Here is a 24,807-nt window from a genome sequence, read left to right on the forward strand (position 1 = left end):
TATCGTATTGTGACTTAAACGTGGTATATTATCGTAAATTAAATATTGTGATAATATTGTATTGTGATAATAATATCGTAAATATCGTATTGTGACTTAAATGTGGTAAATATATTATTGTAAATTAAGTATCGTGATAATATCGTAACGTCATAATATTTTTGTGATGTAAATATCGCATCGTGACATAAACGTCATATCGTATCGTAAATATCGTATTGTGTCTTAAACGTGGTAATAATATTATCGTAAATTAATTATCGTTATTGTATCGTATCGCGATAATATTATTGTGAGGTAAATGTCGTATCGTGACATAAACATATCGTAGCGTAAATATCGTATGGTGATAATATTATCGTAAATATCGTATTGTGACATAAACATTGTATCTTGACGTAAATATCGCATCTTGATAATATAATCGTAATTTGAACATTGTGATAAACCCTGCATTACTGTCACTTGCTCTCAGGCGCTGGCGTTATTATGAATATTATGGTTGTTAACAACAACAAAAAACACCATTAATTATTTGAAATAACATTTTAGCCAAAAATGCTTCTCCCCCAGTGAAACCTGTGATGCTAACATGGACGCTAACCCTGAGAGCTAAGTCATATTTAATACATCGCAGAACATGTTTATTATTCATGTTCATTCCTCTCAATCAGGTCTTATCCGACACCAGAGACACCTCGTCCTCCTCTTCGTCCTCCTCCTCCTCCTCCTCTTCATCCTCCTCCTCCTCTTCCTCCTCGTCTCACACTCGTCCATCTGCCAGCTGCTGGTGGACAGATGAACGCCGTGCAGATTAAAGTGCAGTGCACTCTCACATGAATCCCAGAGGATTTTAGCAGAACAGGGAGGAGGCGCTGAGGGAGGAGGATCAGCTGTTTACAGTGTCTCACACACACACACATGAAAGAAATCAACAGAATATAGATGTTTTTGGTTGAAACTAACCCTAACCCTAACCCAGGAGGGTCGCAGGGGGGTTCTGTGCCAATCTCAGCTGACATAGGCGATAGGCGGAATCACATCCTGTTACAGGATAAAAACACAACATAGAACAGTCTTAGAATTTGCCTTTTTAGATATTATTTAATCAAGGGTCTTGCTAGGAGGCAGCCATTTTGTGCCTTCATAGTTCTACGGTTACCTGAACACACAAAACCAGCCAGAAAGTTCATTTTGTGTCTACTAAGCTAACAAGAAGGGAATGACATCCCTTTCTGGTACGTGAAGGCCACCATAGTTTCCTGACATACATGGCAAAGGGAGGCAGATTTCAGTCTCACCACTAGATGTCACTATTACTGTGTTTCCATTATGGTACGGTACGGATTGGAGCCCTTGGTCAGGCTTGGGTTCCGACTGAGAACAGTACCTTTACTTGGTAAGCCAGTTTCTGGGCTGTGCCCCATGACCGCAACAGCGAGATACGTAGCGTAATCGCAAGGAAGTGACGTTTTGTTCTGTCCCCCGATTGGCTGACGGTCGTGGGTGGAGCCGGTATAGCTCCACCCAGACCCTACTACACCATTTAATGGAATGGTTGGGTCTGGTTATTTTGGTACCACTCCTAATTCCTTAGAATGTTAATTTGTCTTGGTTGTGTCACGTCTCTTTTAGGCTGTGCTATGACTGCGGTTCCTGTTGGACACCAAGTTAGCATGTTCTGAGAATCGAGGCCACGGTAGTTTCCTAACATTCGTGGTAAAGGGGGCGTTTGTTGCACTCTGCAGTCTCAACACTAGATGTCACTATTATTGTGTTTCCATCATGGTACGGTACAGTTCCCTCGGTGAGGCTTGAGTTCCGACTGAGAACAGTACCTTTACTTGGTAGGCCAGTTTCTGGGCTGTATCAGATGACCGCAACAGCGAGATACGTAGCATACTCGCAAGAATGTGACTTTTTGTCTGTCCCCCTATTGGCTGACGGTCGTGGGTGGAGCTATACCGGCTCCACCCATACCGTACCGTTGGGTCTGGCTATTTTGGTACCATTCCTAATTCCTTAAAAAAGTTAATTTGACTTGTCTTGTTTGTGTCACGTCTCTTCAGGCTGTGCTATGACTGCGGTTCCTGTCGGACACGATAGCAAGTTAGCATGTTCTGAGAATCGAGATTAGCTCCAGCCATGAGCCACAAGTATCAGGGAGAGACGATGGAGGAACCGAGCGAGGAGGAGCACAGGGTTCCTGCGAGGAACAGGCAGCACAATGGCCCGACTCGCGGCGACGCTCCCGTACGCCGCTCCTGGAGGCCGTGTCAGATGGTCAACCAGGACGGGGAAGTGAATCATCATCATCACCATCATGACCCTCACCCTTCTCACCACCACCACCACCACAACCCGTCCACAGGTCGCGGATCTGCTCGGCAGCGCCGGCGACCGACGTCCGGTCAATCCCAGGCTCAAAGTCCTGGTCTGGCATCCTCCGGGCCTGATGGGGACCAGGTCTGGGGAACCGATCCCCATCCTGTCCCGCTACCACGCCCCGCCGTCACCCGCTACCGCCGCCATGGCGACCCTAACCCCAGGCTCAAAGGTCACAGGCAGAGGCAGCCGACGAAAGAGATGCAGGACACCTCGCTTGGTGCGGAAGAGCGAGATGATCCGGCAACGGACCAATCGCAGGACAGGGTCACTCCTCACCGCACCCCTGTCGCGGTAGTCACGCCCACTCAGCTCTCGCCTGGTCCTGCGAGGCATATCGTCCAGCTACCTGTAGCCCAGAAGACGCCACCTGCAGAGGCAGAGGCGGATCTTCAGGAAGAGAAGGTAGAGGCGGAGGCGGACCTTCAGGGAGAGAAGGTAGAGGCAGAGGCGGAGCTTCAGGAAGAGAAGGTAGAGGCGGAGGCGGACCTTCAGGAAGAGAAGGTAGAGGCGGGGGCGGACCTTCAGGACGAGAAGGTAGAGGCGGAGGCGGACCTTCAGGGAGGGAAGGTAGAGGTGGAGGCGGACCTTCAAGAAGAGAAGGTAGAGGCGGAGGCGGACCTTCAGGAAGAGAAGGTAGAGGCGGAGGCGGACCTTCAGGACGAGAAGGTAGTGTGCAAAGAGGACGAGCTGGAGGACGTCCAGAAGAACGTTGAAGAACCGGAGCAGAGGGAGGACGACGAAGACTGTTGCTCAAACACTGGCGACTCCAGCTCCTGCCACGACGTCGCGCAGTCGGTCGAGGGCGGAGCCAAGGAATGCGACGAGAACGTGGAAGAGGACCAGGACGAGGTGTTGGACCGCGCGGCGGAGGACGTTGCTGCTCAGGGAAGTGAACTCAACGACCTGTGCTCGGACACGGAGAGCGCCGCCTCGCTCAGTTTGGACGGACCGCTCCACAGCCCGCCGCCGCTCCACTCGCCGACTCCGCCCTCCTCGCCCGACGTCCTGCGTTTCCCGCAGCTGGACCACTTCAGCGAGGACATGAGCATGAGCCCCGTGCCCGACAACGACCTGCCCGAGGACGAGGACCGCTCGGGGTCCTGCTCGCCGTCTCGGTCCACTTCCTGCTCGGAGTCGTATCCAAAAACCTATGCAGACTTTTACTCGGAGTCCCACCAGAAGTCTTACCCGGAGCCTGCGTACAGGACGTACTCGGAGACTAAATCTCACCCCACTTCCTTCCCCGAACCCTTAAAGAAGTCGTACTCGGAGCTACAGCGAGATCCGCTCCGACAGACTCACCATAGACCCGAGCGATACGACGAATCCTGCCGAGAACCTTTCCCCAGCCACAGAGAGGACAACCTGAGGAGACCGTCGCCGTCCTCCTCAGCTGAGGAATCCCATCATGCACCGCGGCAGCAGCTCAGAGACCGCGGTCCTCACCACTCCCCCCCGAGCCGCTCTGTCGGATGCCGGCTGCACCACTACGACGGGGAGTCCGACAGCGAGGGGAACGGCGGCGGAGATCGAAGCCCCGCCCTCAGGAGTCGCAGGTGTGCGTCGTCTGCGCGAGGAGACGCTCGGGACAGGAGCCCGACGTCTGGACACGGCAGCTCAGGTGAGGTCAAAGGTCAAAGCAGAAGCAGGTGATGTAATTCTAGTCCAGATTATTCAGAATTTAGAGTTATTCAGAACATTTTTAATAACTTTTGGACTTGATTGAATGAGTAAAAAATAGACATTGGTTACCAAGCATTTTTTAAAGGGCTGTGATGTTACATTAATTATAATTTACATAATTTTTTTTTTTTTTTTTTACAAAATGTGATAATGTAAAAAAATGTTTAATTGGTAAATAAAATTGTTTTTTTACATTATCATATTTTGTAAAAAATGTTTTTTATTTTTTTACAAAATGTGATAATGTAATTTTCTTTTTAAATTTAAATTAATTAAAAAAACAACAACAAAAAAACAACCATTTGAAACAAAGATTTTTACAAAAAAAATAGTCTTACTTTACCAGAAAATGTAACAAATAAGTTTTACTGATTTAAATTTTTTTTGCCAAAATGTAACAAAAAATGTGTTGCTAAATAGAAAATTATTTAAAAATATACATATATATAACAAAAACGTGTCATTATAGTTACAAAAACTTCTAATATTTATTTTACAAAAATTTACCAAATTTTGTAAAAAAAAAATTCTGGTAATGTAAAAAAATGTTTTTTGTAACATCGACATTGTTACAATTTCTTTTATATTACAAAATATTTGTGACAATTTTTTTTTAACAATTTTTTTTTTTTTTTAACAAACTAGTAATCTTACAAAAATACTGCTTAAGTTACCAAACACTGTTACAAAATATTGTCATTTTACAAAAACAATTTGAAAGATATTTCTTGTTTAACAATCGTCGAGGTTCTGGAATGACAGGTGACAGATCTGGCTCCCCCTTCTGGCCCTTTATGAAAATAAATCACTAGGACCGAATGTTGGCGAGCAGGACAGTCATAAACGTCATGAATGTTGTCGTCCGTCCAGGTGACGCCATCAGTCTGGCGATCAAAGACATCAAAGAGGCGATCGAGGAGGTGAAGACGAAGACCATCAGGTCTCCGTACACTCCGGATCGTCCTGAAGAGCCCGTCTGGGTGATGAGGCAGGAGCTCAGTCCCACTGAGGAAACCACGGCCGACCACGTCAGTGTCCTTTACGCGTCAAATCACGCTTAATATTTTCATATTTACTCAGTGTTTGGTGAGAATTTCAGAGTAAAACTTGACGTTTGTAAACTGCACCAAACCCCATTGAGAAAATCGGCGATTTTAGTGATTTTAACATCACAGCTCACAGGAGTTGTTGATCCACTGATGCCTCCGTCACTAAGTTCAAATGTCTTATTTTGTCAATTCGGCTTTTGAAATTCTTTGTTTGGATTTACCACAGTGACACAAAGTGACCACACGAGGCAGCAGTGGACCAGCAGCTCCTGTGTCACCGTGAGCTAAAATCACTGATTTTCTCTATGGGGTTTGGTGCAGGGAGAGAAACTTGAATTTCTTACTGATTATTATCTTTTTTCTGGTTTACTTATTATTATTATTTATCAGTATTATTTTCATCTAAAATCATCATCATCATCCTCATGATCTTCTTCCTCTGTGAAGTCTCCGTCTCCCTCAGAGTCCGAGTCTCCGTCGTCCTGTTTGGCCTCAGCTCCGGTCAGAGAGACGCTCAGTCCTCAGAGACACGACCACGTCCAAAAATATCAACAACCTCATCCACAACAACAACAACAACAACAACAACACCATCATCATCATCATCATCAACAACAACACCATCATCATCACCACCAGAGGGACACGGTGAGGCCGTCGCACACGTACACAAACACGCCGTCGCAGCCGCCGCCGCCGCCCGGTCAGCATCAGCAGCAACAACAACAACAACAACGTCAGCAGCAGCAACGACAGAGTGAAAATCAGCAGCAGCAGTCGTCTCCTCAGCAGCAGCAGCAGCAGCAGCAGCAGCAGCAGGAAGAGGTCAGAGGTCAAACACAAACATACTACAAAATAAAAGATGTTACATCACTAAAAAAAAATAATGTATTACTTATTATTTATTAATAACATTTTTTTTTATCTTTGATATTTTGTAAAAAAAAAAGAAATTACTTGTTTATTTATTTTTTTTTTTACAAAATTTAAAAAAAAATTACAAAAAGACTTTCATTAGAAAAAAATGTTCCAAAAATCATTCAAAACTTAAATAAAATAAAAAAATTTCACTTATGTTTTAAAATATATTTTACAGTATAATTAAAATGCAATAAATATTTTTTTTAAATTGAACTGACAAAAACATGTATCCATTTACAATTGTTGTTATTAAATATTTCAATTTCAACAAAAGGTGAGAGGTCGTTAAAATATATTTTTAAATAGTGACAATTAATAAAACCTGAATTTTATTTTATTATTTTTTACACAATTTTACAAAAATTCTCAAATTAACAAAAACATTTAATTGACGACAAAAACTACAAAAACATTTTATTACCAAAATTTCTTCAAACCTAAACATTGACAAAATTTTTTCCATAAAAGTTTCACTTCTGTTCTCAAACTTATTTAAATGACTCTGAGTTTTAACTCGTACGTGAATCAAAAATAACAATGTTTTTATTTTCCTCCTCAGATTCGCAGATCTCTTCCTCCGTTCCCCACGTTTGTCGATGGTGAGTTTTATTACATCAAAGGTGCAGTTTGTGAGCTTTAGTGACATCTGATGGTCAAACTGAAAATTACAACAAACGTAGGACTCCATCTTTTTCCCTTTATCACTTTACTACAGTGTCATCCCTTTCACTCTAAACCTTTAAAATGTGTGTGTGTGTGTGTGTGTGTTGGTACAGTCCTGGGACCATGTGACCCCGACGACCTCATCGACGGCATCATCTTTGCAGCGACGTACCTGGGCTGCACTCACCTGCTGTCAGAGAGGACGCCGTCCAAGAGCGCTCGCATGCAGCAGGCGCAGGAAGCTATGAGCCGAGTCAGGGTGAGAGACACGCCCACTCTGACGTGACCACGCCCACTCTGATCGTCTAACCACGCCCACTATGACCGTCTAACCACGCCCACTCTGATTTACACATTAACTTCAAGGAATTTTCGAGGACTTTCCAGGACACATTTTCCTTCAAATTCAAGGACTGAATGTGTTCAGTAGTAGAATAAAACACAAGAGGATTCATGTATGAATTTGTTTTTGGGGAAAAAATTCTGACTTAATCTCTGAGTTTTGACTTTCATTTCCAAATTCGGACTTAATCTCCGAATTCTGACTTTCGTTTCCGAATTCTGATTTTCATTTCCGAATTATGACTTAATCTCCGAATGTAAATAATCTCCAAATTCTGACGTAATCTCTGAATTCTGACCTAATCTCCAAATTCTGACTTAATCTTTAAATTCTGTCTTTGTCTCAGAATTCTGAGTTTCATTTCCGAATTCTGACTTAAACTCCGAATCCTGACGTAATCTCCAAATTCTGACTTAATCTCAGAATTCTGGTTTAAACGTATTCTGACTTAATCTCCGAATTCTGACTTTCATTTCCGAATTATGATTTAATCTCCGAATTCTGAATAAATCTCCAAATTCTGACGTAATCTCAGAAATCTGACGTAATCTCAGAATTCTGACTTAATCTCAGAAATCTGACGTAATTTCCAAATTCTGACTTTAATTTCTGAATTTTGACTTAATCTCAGCATTCTGACTTTATCTGCAAATTCTGACTTAATCTCTGTTTTTTTTTCACATTTGTCCTGAATCATCTTCTTCTGTAGAACCAATATTTACTACAAAAAATAACTATTGAGAATTCACAAAATTGAGCTGTTTTTATTTGCAATTAAAATAATTCATTAAACGACACGAGCAGCAGATTAAATCTCATCAATAATAGAAATGAATTCACGTTGAGAAACGACTGAACAGACGAGGAAACGGCTGATGCTAGTTTTTAGTGACAACGTCTGAGTCTGAGTCCTCAGGCGCACACACACACACACACACACACACACACACACACACACACACACACACACACACACACACACACACACACACACACACACACAGTAAATGTTGTGTCTGTGTTGTTTTTCTTCAGGCCGCTCAGAAACAAGCCAAGAACAGGAAGAAGGTGAGTCGTCTTTGTTTATTCACACACATTTAATCTGCTTTATTTATGTTCATTAACTCTAATCCTAATGGAATGACTTGATTTTGTATTTTTAAATTCTGAAATTTCGCATGTTTGAGGCACTCAATATGAGTGAAAACGGACCAAAAACGACCTCACAAATCAGAACTGTTTAAAAAAAATGTCTAAAATAAAGATCACATGGAAAAGTGTTCGCACAAAGCCGAAAATAAGTTGCGCCAAATTCCACGAAACTCGGTATAAACGCGCCGCAGGCCGAGACGAACAAAAAAGTCCATTACGACCATGGCCTCAACTCAACAGGAAGTCGGATTTTTGAATTTGGTGATTTTGCACATTTCGTAAATGAGCGAACTCTTCTGATCGTGATAATTGTACCGACATTAAAAAAATGCGTTAACTTGTACGAGACACGTCAAAGGTAAAATTTGCAAAATGACTCGCAGATTCAAAAGGGGGCGTGGTCACGGCAACCGTTGGAATTTTTGCCGAATTTTGGGCTAATTTCAACCATTTGTCACAATGACCGGTAACTTCGCCGTACGTTGTCCGATCTGTTCGAAACTTCGTACGTGAAATGAGAGCGCCCGGCCAGAAAACATCAGCACATGAAAACTCAAAAAAATCAAGGGAATAGCGCCACCTGCTGCTGCTTTTGTTGATTCTATTTCGTTTCTTCCATGTATTTGCCGTTAATTTTCTTCTTCTGTGGTTTTTTCCAGAGTCCTGACGCTGAGACTTTGTCCACGGCTGAGGTCGACCTCTTCATGTCCACGCAGAGAATCAAAGTCCTGAATGCAGACACTCAGGTAAGACACGTACAGATATGTTTAAAATAAAGGTATGGTGTGATGCCTCTGGTGGACATTCAAGAGAATACAGTCCAAGTTCAAATGTCCTAAACCAGGCAGCGGCTCCACACGTGACCGCCTTCTGTCTCTTTCGTCTCCAGGAGAGTTTGATGGACCTTCCTCTGAGGACCATCTCGTACATCGCAGACATCGGGAACATGGTGGTGCTGATGGCGCGCGGGAAGATGGTTCGGTCGCACAGCGCCAACGACAACCTGGACGACGCCGACGAGCAGAGCAGCGTGAGCCACGACGACCGGCGCCTCTACAGGATGATCTGCCACGTCTTTGAGTCCGAGGACGTGAGTCCACGACACTTTTTCGTCCAAATACTACAATATTTTTTAAATTTGAGCTAAATTTAAACAAACTCCCCTGTAGCTTTCCTTGGATGTGACGAACTCGAAAATTTCTCAGGTCACTCTGGACAAGATGAGGATTAAAAGTTACAAAAAGTTCCACTTAATGTCACACGGTGTCGACACTAGGGGGCGACAAATTACCAGCAAATTCCAAAAATGCCCCCCAAAAAACTTTTTAACTCCACTATAAAAGGTCCAATCAGAACCAAACTTGCTATGATTGCTAACGGAGCCATCTTCAATACGTCTATGTAGAAAATAGATATTTTTGATAGAGCGCCCCCTAGTGGTAACAGAAAACCATGTTTTTACATTTTCGCACGCTGTTCGCACAGGGATGATCGGATCCACCTCAAATTTGGTGACCTCACTAAAAACACACCTTTGATCATACGTAGCGAATGTCGCGAGTGGGCGTTAAACGGCGTCGCCAAAGCAAAGGTGGCAATTTGGATGTTTTCCTACAAAACAGGAAATTGATCAGATCCTCGAATAATCACGAAAATAGATGCAATCGTCAACAGCAAAATTTAAACAAACTCCCCTTTAGCTTTCCTGTGATGTGACGAACTCAAAATTTTCTCAGGTCACTCTGGACAAGATGAGGATTAAAAGTTACCAAAAGTTCCACTTAATGTCACATGGTGTCGACACTAGGGGGCGACAAATTACCAGCAAATTGTGATGTTTTTGCCCAAAAATGCCCCCCAAAAAACTGTTTTAACTCCACTATAGAAGGTCCAATCAGAACCAAACCTGCTACGATTGCTAGTGTTGCCACCTTCAATACGTCTATGTAGAAAATTTACATCTTTAACAGAGCGCCCCCTAGTGGTAACAGAAAACCACGTTTTTACATTTTCGCACGCTGTTCGCACAGGGATGATCGGATCCACCTCAAATTTGGTGACCTCACTAAAAACACACCTTTGATCATACGTAGTGAATGTCGTGAGTGGGCGTTAAACGGCGTCGCCATAGCAACGGTGCCAATTTGGATGTTTTCCTACAAAACAGGAAATCGGTCAGATCCTCGAAAACAATCACGAAAATAGATGCAATCGTCAACAGCAAAATTTAAACAAACTCCCCTTTAGCTTTCCTGTGATGTGACGAACTCGAAATTTTCTCAGGTCACTCTGGACAAGATGAGGATTAAAAGTTACAAAAAGTTCCACTTAATGTCACACGGTGTCGACATTAGGGAGCGACAAATCACCAGCAAATTGTGATGTTTTTGCCCAAAAATACCCCCAAAAAACTGCTTTAACTCCACTATAGAAGGTCCAATCAGAACCAAACCTGCTACGATTGCTAACGGAGCCATCTTCAATATGTCCATGTAGAAAATATACATTTTTGATAGAGCGCCCCCTAGTGGTAGCAGAAAACCATGTTTTTACATTTTCGCACGCTGTTCGCACAGGGATTATCGGATCCACCTCAAATTTGGTGACCTCACTAAAAACACACTGTTGATCATACGTAGCGAATGTCGCGAGTGGGCGTTAAACGGCGTCGCCATAGCAACAGTGCCAATTTAGCCACACAGCAGGAAATTGGTCAGATTCTCGAATAATCACGAAAATTGACGCACTCGTGAACAGTCGCTCACTTTCAGGTTTGATGTGTTCATTAACTCTAATCCTAGTGGAATTGCTTGATTTTATTTTTAAATTCTGAAATATCGCATGTTTGAGGCACCAAATATTAGTGAAAATGGACCAAAAGTGACCTCACAAATCAGAACTGTTTATAATGTCTAAAATAAAGATCACATGTAAAAGTGTTCGCACAAAGCCCAAATTCCCCGAAACTCGGTATAAACGCGTCGCAGCCCAAGAAGAAAAAAAAAGTCCATTACGACCATGGCCTCAACTCAACAGGAAGTCAAATTCTGAATTTGGTGATTTTGCACATTTCTTAAATGAACAAATTTGGTCGGGTACAATAATTGTACTGACATAAAAAAAAATGCGTGTGCAGGTGAGCCACGTGACTGTGTAATGGAGAAATTGCTCCATAGCGCCCCCTAGAAAATTTAAAATCAACAGCTACGCATGAAATTTAGCAGAAATGTTTGTCAGGATGAACCCAGGACGATATTTGGATTTGATCTGTGGTAAAAAAAAAAAAAAAAATTTTATTTAATTATTTTTTTATGTGTGTCAGGCTCAGCTGATCGCTCAGTCCATCGGTCAGTCGTTCAGCGTGGCCTATCAGGAGTTCCTCCGGGCCAACGGCATCGACCCCGAGGACCTGAGTCAGCGAGAATACAGCGACCTGCTCAACACTCAGGACATGTACAACGACGACCTCATCCACTTCTCCAAGTCTGAGAACTGCAGAGACGTAAGTCGGCCAGCGGGTGGCAGCGCAGTCCGCGAGCCTTTTCAGAGATTCAGGAGCTTAATAAAATCAACACATATAATGTAGAAAATCTGGAAAACAAAATGTGACGTGGAAAAAGATCAGAGTATAAATGTGTATTATGAGCGCCCCCTGTACTTTAAAAATATATATTTTTTTTATTTATGCCACCATGAAACAATATTTTCAAACTGAGAAATGAACACATTTTCCTCCCACACCAAAGCCCATAGAGAAAATCAGTGATTTTAGCATCACAGGGACACAGGAGCTGCTGGTCTACTGCTGCCTCGTGTGGTCGATTTGTGTCACTGAATGAAGAATTTCAAAAGCCGAATTTTACAAAATAAGACATTTGAACTTAGTGATGGAGGCAGCAGTGGATCGACAACTCCTGTGAACTCCTGTGTCGCTGTTATGTTAAAATCACTGATTTTCTCTATGGGGTTTGGTGCAGGGGGAGTGAGTGGTTTACAAACTTGAGTTTACACAAGGAAAAGTCTGTGTAACAGTGAAATAAAGACGTGAACGTGTTTTTAAGATACTATAGACTTAAACTGACGTAGATTTAATTAGTTTAAATGTTTTTTTTTCCTGGAAACTGACGTTTATAAACCACTCACTCTCCCACACCAAAGCCCATAGAGAAAACCAGTGATTTTAACATCACAGCGACACAGGAGTTCACAGGAGTTGTTGATCCACTGCTGCCTCCATCACTAACTTACAATGACTTATTTTGTCAATTCGGCTTTTAAAAATCCTCCGTTCAGATTAACCTCAGTGACAAACTTCGGTTAACACAAGGAAAAGTCCGTCTAACAGTGAAGATAAAAGTGGATAATTTCTGTTTTTTTACCTTCAGGTTTACATCGAGAAGCAGAAGGGCGAGATGCTGGGCGTGGTCATCGTGGAGTCGGGCTGGGGCTCCATCCTCCCGACCGTCATCATCGCCAGCATGATGCACGCCGGCCCGGCCGAGAAGTCGGGACGCCTCAACATCGGCGACCAGATCATGACGGTGAACGGGATGAGTCTGGTGGGTTTACCGCTCAGCACCTGCCAGAGCATCATCAAGGTACGACGCCGCCGCCGCCGCCGCCGCCGCCGCCGCCGCCGCCGCCGCTACTTCCTGTCCGTGTAGATCCTGCCGTCTCTGACCAGACTCTTTTTTTTTTTTTTTTTATCACACTCAGGGTCTAAAATCTCAGTCCAGGATCAAGATGAACATGGTCCGATGTCCTCCCGTCACCATGGTGCTCATTCGCAGGCCGGACCTCAGATACCAGCTGGGCTTCAGCGTCCAGAACGGCATCGTGAGTCACAGCCAGCCCCAAAAACTGGGGACGTTTTAGTTTTTTTCATGTCTTTTATACTTTTTTGCCAGTATGGATTTGAAATGGGTCTTCAATTGTGTTCATTATGGTCTTAAAAAAAGTCTTAAAAAGTCTTAAATTTGACTTGTTGAATCCTGCAGCGACCCTGTATTCTACGGTGAAAGTTGTGACGTTCACGCACGAACTGAATCTTTTAAACGACTCTTTTTTTTTTTTTTTAAACTGAGTCGTTCAGATGCGAGAAAGTCGTTGTTTTTATGCGCAAAGACGGGGATTTTACGTCTCTAACGTCAAATAAATCAGGGTATCCTAGAATCTCATAAAAGGTCTTAAATACAGTTTTGAAATGTTTCTAGTTTTGAGGATGCGCTAGCATAATTACAACAACTAGCATAACTGCAACAACTAGCATAACAACAACAACTATTATAATTACAACAACTAGCATAACTACAACAACTAGCATAACTACTACAACAACCTGCATAACTACAACAACTAACATAACTACAACAACTAGCATAACAACAACACAGAACTAAAGTAGGCCTCCTGTGCTGCCCGGGGAGAATTTATCGAGCGCCGCTAGCTAGCGTGCTAGTGCGAGCGCCGCGGTGCGTTACAGCTTAGCGTATCTTAGCGTAGCGATTTGTGGCTCCAATCTTTTGTACTTTTTTGCCAGTATGGATTTGAAATGGGTCTTAAATTGTATTCATTATGGTCTTAAAAAGTCTTAAATTTGACTTGTTGAATCCTGCGTTCTTCTTCTTCTGTGGTGGTTTAACCATCGCGTTGCGTTACTGCCACCTTGTGGAGTTGGAAACCTCCTACGCTGACATCATCTGGAGTTCTCTTACTCATCCAGAAGATGGCAGTAACGCAACGTCATGGATTCAAGCTGCCGCCAAACCGTGTAGAAGCAGCAGAAGAAGAAGAACTGGGTGAAACGTCAATATTTATTAACTGGAAATAGAAGTTTCTCCGAAGAACGGAAAGTATTTTCAGTTCCAGATTTCGGGAGGGGTTTAGTCTCAATGATCGTGATTGGCCGTTTCAAGACGAGCAGGAAGTTGCGACCGAAACATGGAGCTGTTTCATTCAACAGGAAGAACAAATATATATATATATATCGCAAAGATATTTACGCGCTCAGAAATATATGTGACGAGATTAGCAAGTAGACGAATAAATTAGCTAAATTAGGCTAAAGATCAAAAATGTAAAACTCATTCTGGTTACGAAAAAAGTAGAGAAAGAACGAAGGGAAAAACAAAAAACGGCAAAAAATGAGGCGCAAAAATGTCTAAAAATCTAATTCAGCGAAAAAAGGGCTTTTATTTTGTGAAACATTTGGACCTGAAAGCAGCGGTTGTCACTTCCTGTGGGCAGATCTGCAGCCTGATGAGGGGGGGCATCGCCGAGCGCGGCGGCGTCCGCGTCGGCCACCGCATCATCGAGATCAACGGGCAGAGCGTGGTGGCCACGCCCCACGAGAAGATCGTCCAGATCCTCTCCAACGCCATGGGAGAGGTGAGCGCTAACACCCGGGGGCTTTTATTTTGTTACATTTTTTTGTTTTTTATTTTTATTTTAAAAAGACAAACGAGAACCTGGTTGTTTTTTAAATAAAGTTTTTTTTTTTTTTTTCTTCTGCTTCAGATCCACATGAAGACGATGCCGGCGGCCATGTATCGTCTGCTGACCGCGCAGGAACAACCCGTCTACATCTGAACACACACACACACACACACACACACACACACACACACACACACACACACACACACACACACACACACACACACACACATTCTTGTACTTGCTGCATACTGAGGACCAGCATTTCCACTTTATAAATCAACACAATTACAAATATCTATCGACCCAAAATGTTTGGTCCAAAATTTGAAAAAAAGATTGGACCCAAAATTTGACAAAAACGTCATACTTTATTGTCATCCAAAATTTGTCGCAAAATTTGACGCAAAATTGTTGGTCCAAAATTTGAAGAAAAAAAAATTGACCCAAAATTTTGGGTCCAAAATGTGAAAAACATTTGACGCAAAATTTTTGGTCCAAAATTTAAAAAGAAAAAATTGGACCCAAAATGTTTAGTCCAAAATTTGAAAAAAAAATTGACGAAAAAATTGATGCAAAATGTTTGGTCCAAAATTTGAAAAAAAAAATTGGACCCAAAATGTTCGGTCAAAAAATTTAAAAAGAATTGGACCCAAAATGTTTGGTCCAAAATTTGAAAAAAAAATTTACCCAAAATGTTTGGTCCAAAATTTGACAAGAAAAGTCATACTATATACTATATATTTATTTTTTTTTACAAACAGAGTATAGCATGTTATAGCAACCTAAGGAAGTGATTTCAATGAAAACTAAGTGAGGACCGACCAAAATGTCCTCACTCCGTAAAAATGTCCTCACTTTGTTGGTTAAAAACCCTCACTGGTCCTCAGTATGCCGCAAGTACAAGAACACACACACACACACACACGCACACACTCCCCGTCACGTTTTTTTAAAAAATCACTTGACTTTGCCTTAATCTGTTTACGGCGCACCGTCATGCTAACAGCTAACAGCTAACATGTTCATCCCCAGTCTTGCCAGCAGAGGGCAGGTGGTTTATTATTATTATTTATTTATTTTTATTTATTTTTTTTGTCGTATGTTTTTTGACCAAAGAGGATTTTTTGGGGGGGATTGTGTTCGTTTCACACGTAGTCGACGGACGAGAGTAAAGAAATTTAAATAAATTGTTAAATAAATATTAACTTATTAACAGCTGTAAAAAAAACAGAATGTACTCGAATCACGTTTGGACCTAAAACGTTAAAGACGATGTTGAAGTGATGAATGAAAGAATGCATGAACTGATCTGCTGAATAAACTCCAGGAGAGAAAAAATAACAAACTTCTGACGTTCTGGTCTTTTATTTATTCACCGGTGAAAGTTGTGACGTTCACGCACGAGCCGAATCTTTTAAACGACTCTTTTTTTTAAACCGAGTCGTTCAGATGCGAGAAAGTCGTTGTTTTTATGCGCATTAACGCAGTGTTTCCCAACCCCGGTCCTCAGGGAAGTAGTCCTGCCATGTTTTAGATGTCACCCTGATTCAGACGAAAAATTGACACAAGTTGAAACATAACATTTTTGAATTTTTTTCCCCACAAAGGATGAAACGTTAATTAAATAAAGACATAAGTTTAAACATTAATAAAAATAGAAAAACATTTTGAAAATTGAAATATTACATTTTTTAGAAAAAAATGACAAAAGTTGAAACCTTACATTTTTGAAAAAATGTTTTTAACAAAAGTTTAACTTTTAGTTTTTTTTTTGTTTTGTTTTTTTTTAAAAAGCAGGGCAACATCTAAAACACGGCAGGGCAGAGTTCCCTGAGGACCAGGGTTGGAAAACACTGCTTTAACAACTCGTGACGTCTTCTGTATCAACTTGGGGGGAGGAGCCGACTGTATAGCCCCGCCCCAAAAGGGAGGAGGAGCCTACTTTTTTTTTTTATGTGCCCCAAAATCATTCTGATACAAATCTGACCTTTTAATTACAACCAGTGAATCTCTTCTGATAAAAATGAGTTTAATTTGCTTCTTAACAAATAGTTAAACATAAGAACGAGCTGAATCTTTTAAATGACTCTTTTTAAAACCGAGTCGTTAAGTTGCGAACCGTTTGTTTGTACGTCGCAAACTTTATATGCAAATTATCCACGCTGCTTTCTGTATCAACTTGGGGGGTGGAGGCGGAGCCTACTTTTTTTTATTATTGTGCCCTTCAATCATTCCGATACAAATCTGACTAATCTATTAATCGCAACCAGTGATTCTTTTCCTGATATAATTAGTTTGTTTAGCTTCTAAACAATAGTTAAATATAAGAACGAGCCAAGTCTTTTAAACGACTCTTTTTAAAACCGAGTCGTTCAGTTGCGAGGCATTCGTTCGTTTGTGTGCAAGTCGCAAACTTTTTAGACGCAAATTATCCACGCTGCTTTTAACGACTCGTGACGTCTTCTGTATCAACTTGGGGGGAGGAGTCGAGCATACAGCCCCGCCCCAAAAGGGAGGCGGAGCCTGCTAATTTTTTAATTGTGCCACAAAATCAATCCAATACAAATCTGACCTTTTCATTACAAGCGGTGATTCTTTTCTCATTTGTTTTGCTTCTAAAACAATAACTACATCTAAGAACGAGCCGAGTCTTTTGAACGACTCTTTCGAAAAGAGTCAGAGACAGAAATCTTTGAAATCTTTTTGAAACAAACTCAGATTTTTGGGACACAACGTTAAAAAAAGAAGTTTCTTTATTGAAGTTCAGGTGCAGTCACACGAATACAAACTTTAAAAAAAACCAAAAAAAAACAAACGTGAACAGATATTTAAAAAAAAAAGAAGCGGATCGACGAAAGCGATCGTCTTCACCGGCTTCTCGAGTTCTCCAGTGTGAAAAAAAAGTCAACGTTATAAAAACATCGTGATTGTCTCTGTGACGAAAAACTGAATACGACAACAACGAAAAACAAATTTACAGAAGAAAGTGTTGAAAACGCGCGTTAGCTTCCTGTTTAGCATCGGGTTTCATCCTCGCTGCTGTTTTCAGATTTTCAATTTTAAGTATTTTCATTTGAAATTTTTCTAGATTTAATCACTTTATGAATTGAGAAAAACAAGCAAATTTTTTTCCAAAAATCAAAAAAATTGCAAATCAAATATCGATTTAATCATTCAAAATTATTGTTTATTTGTTTAAAAAAAAATACACTTTATGTTTGCGATTCTGTCCATGGGCGGGGCTTAGGAAGCGTTTTTTCACGTTTTTTATGTTAGCTTTGTTCGGGATTAACGGGAACCAAATATTTTGGTAGCGAATGCTGCAATTTTCTTCTTCGTGTGTTTCATTTTTTCACGATATTTTAACCGCATTTTCTTTCTTTCTTTTTTAGAAAATTTGGACATCGTTCAAAACCTCGGTCGTGTGAAGAGTTCATCTGTCAGATTAATTTTATAATCTGTTAATCTGGATCACAGGATTTTTGTTTCATTCGTTACGATTACATTTAAAAAAAAAAACTCTGTTAAAAACCTTTAACAACTTTATTATTTAAAAACGACCATCTCGCAGCTCGGCTGCAGTTCCACCACAGTCCACAAGATGGCAGGATTTAACGATAATTTAATCTACATCTGTTGAATTATTTATTTCTATTGTGCTTTGGACTCATTTGTGTTTCATTGTCGATTGACGGTGATGTAACGGTCACACGATCACGTGTTTGCGTCGCGTGTTACAGACGTAGAAAAAAAACGTCTGCGGTGAAATGAAAACAGAAAAACGTACAGAAACCGTTTTTTTCACGACGACGAGCGTCTACAGCTCCGTGTCCTTGTATTTCTGAGGGTTGTAGTCTTTGTAGTATCCTCCCCTCTTGTTCTGCTCGGCGAGCTGTCGGCGATACTCGGCCTCGTCGGCGTCGGCGTCGTGCGCCCTCGTCTCCGAGTACGAGAATGGCCTGGTGGGCGGAGCCTGGGGCTCGGCGCCGGAGCTCGAACTGATGGGAGATCGCAGACGGAAGCAGTTAGTGACGGAAAACGGGCGATGGGAATGATTTGACGTGAGTGTATCGCCGGTCGAGTTCAACATTTTCAACTCTTGGCGACAAAAACACGGCTAATCAGCGTTGAGATGATTGGACTTTTTTTCCGAAAAATTCTAACTTTTACTGACTTTATTTTTCCCAAAATTTTGACTTTTTTCCCAGACATCTTTTCACAAAATTCTAACCTTTCCTGACTTTATTTTCCTGAGAATCCTGACTCTTTTCCCCCAAGAAATTCTGATGTTTTTCCCCTCAAAATTCTGACTTTATTATTCTCAAAATTCTGACTCTTTTTTTTCTCAGACTTTTTCTCCCTCAGAATTTGGAAAAAAATTTCCTCAAAATTCAGACTTTTTCTGAATATTTTTCTTTGAATTCTGACACTTTTTTTCGACGATTTTGGACCAAAACATTTTTGTGACCAAAACATCATACTATACTATGTCGTCCAAAATCTGACAATTAAAAAAAACTGAGTGACTTTATTTTCCTGAGAATCCTGACTCTTTTTCCCCTTAGAAATTCTGACATTTTTTCCCTCAAAATTCTCAAAAAATATTTTTCTTGGAATTCTGACTTTTTTCCCCCCAGACTTCTTTTCACAAAATTCTAACTTTTCCTGAGTTTATTTTCCTTAGAATTCTGACTCTTTTTTTTCGCCTAGAAATTCTGAAATTTCTTCCCTCAAAAATTTGACTTTTTCTGACTTTTTTTTTTTTTTACAAAAATCTAACTTTTTCTGACTTTATTTTTCTTGGAATTCTGAAACTTTTCCCCCTCAGAATTTGAACTATTTTTTCCTCAAAATTCAGACCTTTTCTGAACATTTTTCTCAGAATTCTGGCTTTATTTTCCTTGGAATTCTGACTTTATTTTCTCAGCCTTTTTTCCCCCCAAGAAATTCAGACTTTATTTTTCTTGGAATTCTGACTTATTTTCCACTTTTTCCACTCAGAAGGACCTTTTTCCTCAGAACGTCTGCAGCGAAGAAACCGCCGTCGTCTTCTGAAAAGTTAGCGGTGAAACTCCGTACGATTGTTGTCGTGAAACCACGAGACAACGGTTTCTTCTCCGCAGACGTTTCCACGACAGAGATAAAGTTCAACGCTGCTTTGGTTGATGGTGAAAAACAAACGTTTGTTACTTCTGTTTAAAATAACGCTAACATTGTAACGCGTTAGCCTCTGAACTCTCTTACCCGATTGGCTGTGGGCGGTTGAGGTTTGGTTTTGGCAGCTTCACTGGGATGGCGTAGATATCTGGATGTTTCTGTGCGATTTCCAGCTGTGAGAAGAAGAAGAAGAAGACGAGCTCAATATAATGATAACCTGAACTAAACTTAACTGTAACCTTTAATCGCAGCACTGACTCTTGCGTTCTCCGCCTCCTGCAGCTCCAGGATCCTCTGAGCTCGAGCCAAATGATCCATTTTCTCAAACGCTTTAATCTGCGAGGAAATGAAAAAACATTAACTTTATTTTATATACATATACAAACGTACGTTTATATGTCTATCATCTCTTAATCCATCAATCATATAATCAAATAATCCAGAAAAATTTTACGAATATAGTAGAAAAAAATTGTTTTGGTCCAAAATTTGACAAAAACGTTTTACTTTACTATGTCGTCCAAAATCTGACAATTTTTTTGAAAACCATTTTTTTGGTCCAAAACTTGACAAAAACGTCTCACTATACTATACTATGTCATCCAAAATGTGAAAAAAAATTTGAAAACCATTTTTTTGGTCCAAAACTTGACAAAAACGTCATACTATACTATGAAGTACATCATACGATACTATGTCGTCCAAAATGTGACCAATTTTTGAAAAAAAAATATTGGTCCAAAATTTGACAAAAACGACATACTATACTATGTCGTCCAAAATCTGACAATTTTTTTGAAAACCATTTTTTTGGTCCAAAACTTGACAAAAACGTCTCACTATACTATACTATGTCGTCCAAAATGTGAAAAAAATTTTGAAAACCATTTTTTTGGTCCAAAACTTGACAAAAACGTCTTCCTATACTATGTAGTACATCATACTATATTATGTCGTCCAAAATGTGATAATTTTTTTGAAAAACATTTTTTTGGTCAAAAACTTGACAAAAACGTCTTACTATACTATGTAGTACATCATACTATACTATGTCGTCCAAAATGTGACCAATTTTTGAAAAAAAAAATTGGTCCAAAATTTGACAAAAACTACATACTATACTATGTCGTCCAAAATGTGACAATTTTTTGAAAAAAAAATATTGGTCCAAAATTTGACAAAAATGACATACTATACTATGTCGTCCAAAATGTGACCATTTTTTGAAAAAAAAATATTGGTCCAAAATTTGACAAAAACGACATACTATACTATGTCGTCCAAAATCTGACAATTTTTTGGAAAACCATTTTTTTGGTCCAAAACTTGACAAAAACGTCTTACTATACTATGTAGTACATCATACTATACTATGTCGTCCAAAATGTGACCAATTTTTGAAAAAAAAATTGGTCCAAAATTTGACAAAAACTACATACTATACTATGTCGTCCAAAACGTGACAATTTTTTGAAAAAAAAATATTGGTCCAAAATTTGACAAAAATGACATACTATACTATGTCGTCCAAAATGTGACCATTTTTTGAAAAAAAAATATTGGTCCAAAATTTGACAAAAACGACATACTATACTATGTCGTCCAAAATCTGACAATTTTTTGGAAAACCATTTTTTTGGTCCAAAACTTGACAAAAACGTCTTACTATACTATGTAGTACATCATACTATACTATGTCGTCCAAAATCTGACCATTTTTTTGAAAACCATTTTTTTGGTCCAAAACTTGACAAAAACGTCTCACTATACTATACTATGTCGTCCAAAATGTGAAAAAAATTTTGAAAACCATTTTTTTGGTCCAAAACTTGACAAAAACGTCTTACTATACTATGTAGTACATCATACTATACTATGTCGTCCAAAATCTGACCATTTTTTGAAAAAAAAATATTGGTCCAAAATTTGACAAAAACTACATACTATACTATGTCGTCCAAAACGTGACAATTTTTTGAAAAAAAAATATTGGTCCAAAATTTGACAAAAATGACATACTATACTATGTACCAAGATGGCGCCGTGCTAGCGGCAGCTTGATACAGCAGCTCTCTGTTTTGTGTTAGTTCTTCTTCAATTTAAGCACCTTTTTCTTAATTTATTACTTTTCGCATTAGGAGTGACACTTCTCTAACAGTTACGCCATGTACTCCGCTAATTTTGCGCGGTTTATGTGGCTCGTCTGTTACTTTTTCCTGCTTTTTGGTGGCGTGGCAGACGCACAGCGGAGCGAGGGCATTGTTTACACGCGCGACCAGCTGATCGCGCTGAGGGAGCCGGCTCTCCTGATCACAGCACGGCCTGAAATTCCGAAGGAACTGCAGCGGAAGCGGCGGGGCTGCAGAGCCGGAGCCAAAGGGAGAGCCAAAGCGAGGAGGTACAAACCAGCAGTACCTGCAATAATCACGGGGAATGTGAGATCCCTGGGAAATAAAACGGACGAGCTCTGCGCGCTTGTGAGGAACAGCTGGGTGTTCAGGGAGAGCAGCCTCATGTGTTTCACCGAGACATGGCTGCACTCACACTTCACCGATCACAGCGTGGCAGTACCGGGCTTTAAGACTGTGCGGGCGGACAGAGACGCTGCGCTGAGCGGTAAGAAGAAAGGGGGCGGCGTTGCTGTGTACGTGAATGAGAAGTGGTGTCACCCCGGACATGTTTGTGAGAAGGAGCGTCTGTGTAGCCCGGACATAGAACTTTTGGCTGTGGGAATGCGCCCATACTACCTCCCCAGGGAATATACCTCCGTGATTGTTGTGGCTGTTTACATCCCTCCCTCAGCTGATGCAATGGCAGCAGTAGACAGTGTCCACTCTACTGTGTCCAGATTACAGACACGGCATCCCACTGCATTTATTACAATTACTGGGGATTTTAACCACACCAACCTGGACTCTGTTTTACCAACCTTCCACCAATATGTTGACTGCCCCACCAGAGACAATAAAACAATAGACCTTTTGTATGCTAATGCTAGGGATGCATACACAGCTACTGCCCTTCCCCCTCTTGGCATGTCTGATCACAACCTGGTCCAGCTGACTCCCAGGTATGTTCCTGTAGTGAAGAGGCTTCCTGTTGCCACCCGCTCAGTGAGAAGGAGTACACAGGAGGCTGACATGGCTCTGCAGGACTGCTTTGAGTCTACAGATTGGGATGCGCTCTGCATGCCACATGGGGAGGACATCAACTCCATGACAGACTGCATCACGGAATATATCAGGTTCTGTGAACTCACGGTTCTCCCTGCCCGGACTGTCCACTGCTACCCCAACAACAAACCTTGGATCACCAGGGATCTGAAGACCCTCCTCAACAAAAAGAAAGAGGCCTTCAGAAATGGGGACCGGGAGGAAATGAAGAAGGTACAACGTGACCTGAAGGAGATGCTGAGGCAGAGCAAAGACACCTACAGGAGGAAGCTGGAGTCCAAACTCCAGCAGAACGACATGAGGGAGGTGTGGTCCGGAATGAAGACCATCACCGGATTCAACGTGAAGGAGAAACCGACAGAGGGCACCGTTGAGAGGGCTAACCAGCTGAACCTCTTCTTTAACAGGTTCAGCACACAGACTTCAACACAGCCCCCTGCTGCCTCCTCCACATTTCACACCTCCCTCCCTCCCCCCCTGCCTCTGCTCCTCCACCCTCTGCCCCCCCTGGAGAGCTGCTTGGACACAGTCTCACCTCCCCCCCTCCCCTCTTCCCCCCCACCCCTCTCAGTGACAACCAACCAGGTCAGAAGACAGCTTGAGAGACTGCAGCAGAACAAGGCTGCGGGCCCGGACGGTCTCAGCCCCAGGCTACTGAGGGCTTGTGCCACCCAGCTGGCTGCGATCCTGCAGCACCTCTTCAACCTGAGCCTCCAACAGGGGATGGTCCCAGCACTGTGGAAGACATCGTGCCTGGTTCCTGTCCCCAAGACAAAGTCATCATCATGTGAACCCAAGGATTACCGTCCAGTGGCCTTGACGTCGCATGTGATGAAAGTGCTGGAGAGGCTGGTCTTGTCTCACCTCAGACCGCAGGTTAAGTCCTCACTGGACCCGCTTCAGTTTGCTTATCAGCCCAATCTGGGGGTGGATGACGCCATCACCTATCTGCTGCATCGAGCTCAGTCTCACCTGGATGGTGCTGGAGGCACTGTGAGAATCACTTTCTTTGATTTCTCCAGTGCTTTCAACACCATTCAGCCACTGTTACTGGGGGAGAAGTTGCGGAAGGTGGGGGTGGACATGCCCACCATCTCCTGGATCACTGATTACCTGACAGGCAGACCACAGTTCGTCCGACTGGGTCGTGGTTTGTCTGATGTGGTGGTTAGTGATGTAGGAGCCCCACAAGGAACTGTGCTGTCCCCCTTCCTGTTCACCATATACACCTCAGACCTTCAGTATGACTCCGTGTCATGCCACCTGCAGAAGTTCTCAGATGACTCTGCGGTGGTAGGGTGTATAAAGGATGGACATGAGGGGGAGTACAGGACTGTGGTAGCTGACTTTGTGAAGTGGGCCAGTGAGAACCACCTGCTTCTGAATGTGACCAAGACCAAGGAGATGGTGGTGGACTTCAGGAGGAAGAAGACAGCTCCACAACCGCTGACGGTGCTGGGGGAGCACATAGAGATGGTGGAGGATTACAAATTCCTCGGTGTGAGGTTGAACAACAGATTGGACTGGAAGGCTAACACCAGTGCTGTGTACAGGAAGGGGATGAGCAGGCTCTTCTTTCTGAGGAGGCTGCGATCCTTTGATGTATGCAGCAAGATGCTGGAGTTATTTTACCAGTCTGTTGTGGCCAGCACACTGTTCTTTGCTGTGGTGTGCTGGGGGAGCAGCATGGGAGCCGGTGAAACCAGCAAAATCAACAAACTGATTAAGAAGGCCGGCTCCATCATTGGCTGCAAGCAGGACACCGTGGAAACGGTGGTGGAGAGGAGGATGCTGAACAAACTGCTATCCATCATGGATAACTCTGATCATCCTCTCCACC

The 24,807-nt window shown here is 41.9% G+C and overlaps 2 protein-coding genes across 3 annotated transcripts in view; one reads left to right on the forward strand and one right to left on the reverse strand.

Annotated features, from left to right (window-relative positions):
• Window positions 1–2,145: 2,145 nt before the first annotated feature.
• LOC310944358 (uncharacterized protein) lies at window positions 2,146–14,787 on the forward strand (the record flags this gene model as incomplete). The annotated part of the gene is made up of 12 exons (XM_083910124.1): window positions 2,146–4,009; window positions 4,942–5,099; window positions 6,601–6,640; window positions 6,818–6,963; window positions 8,083–8,115; window positions 8,859–8,945; window positions 9,089–9,289; window positions 11,522–11,701; window positions 12,585–12,797; window positions 12,916–13,035; window positions 14,446–14,586; window positions 14,716–14,787. 12 exons carry the CDS (start codon window positions 2,146–2,148, stop codon window positions 14,785–14,787), a joined length of 3,255 nt encoding a protein of 1,084 aa, XP_083766250.1.
• A 2,630-nt stretch (window positions 14,788–17,417) lies between these two features.
• The window catches only part of tjp2a (tight junction protein 2a (zona occludens 2)), a 29,163-nt gene continuing 21,773 nt past the window's right edge, over window positions 17,418–24,807 (reverse strand). For both annotated transcript variants that reach the window (XM_083894152.1, XM_083894151.1), the window contains exons 22-24: window positions 20,053–20,130; window positions 19,882–19,967; window positions 17,418–18,635 (exon numbers count right to left, since the gene is read on the reverse strand). In XM_083894152.1, the coding sequence (XP_083750278.1) occupies window positions 18,455–18,635; window positions 19,882–19,967; window positions 20,053–20,130 (345 nt within the window). In that variant the 3' untranslated portion in view covers window positions 17,418–18,454. The remainder of the gene's footprint in view (window positions 18,636–19,881; window positions 19,968–20,052; window positions 20,131–24,807) is intronic.

Source organism: Microchirus variegatus, assembly GCF_963457635.1.
Source record: "Microchirus variegatus genome assembly, chromosome: 1".
Classification (NCBI taxonomy): Eukaryota; Metazoa; Chordata; class Actinopteri; order Pleuronectiformes; family Soleidae; genus Microchirus; species Microchirus variegatus.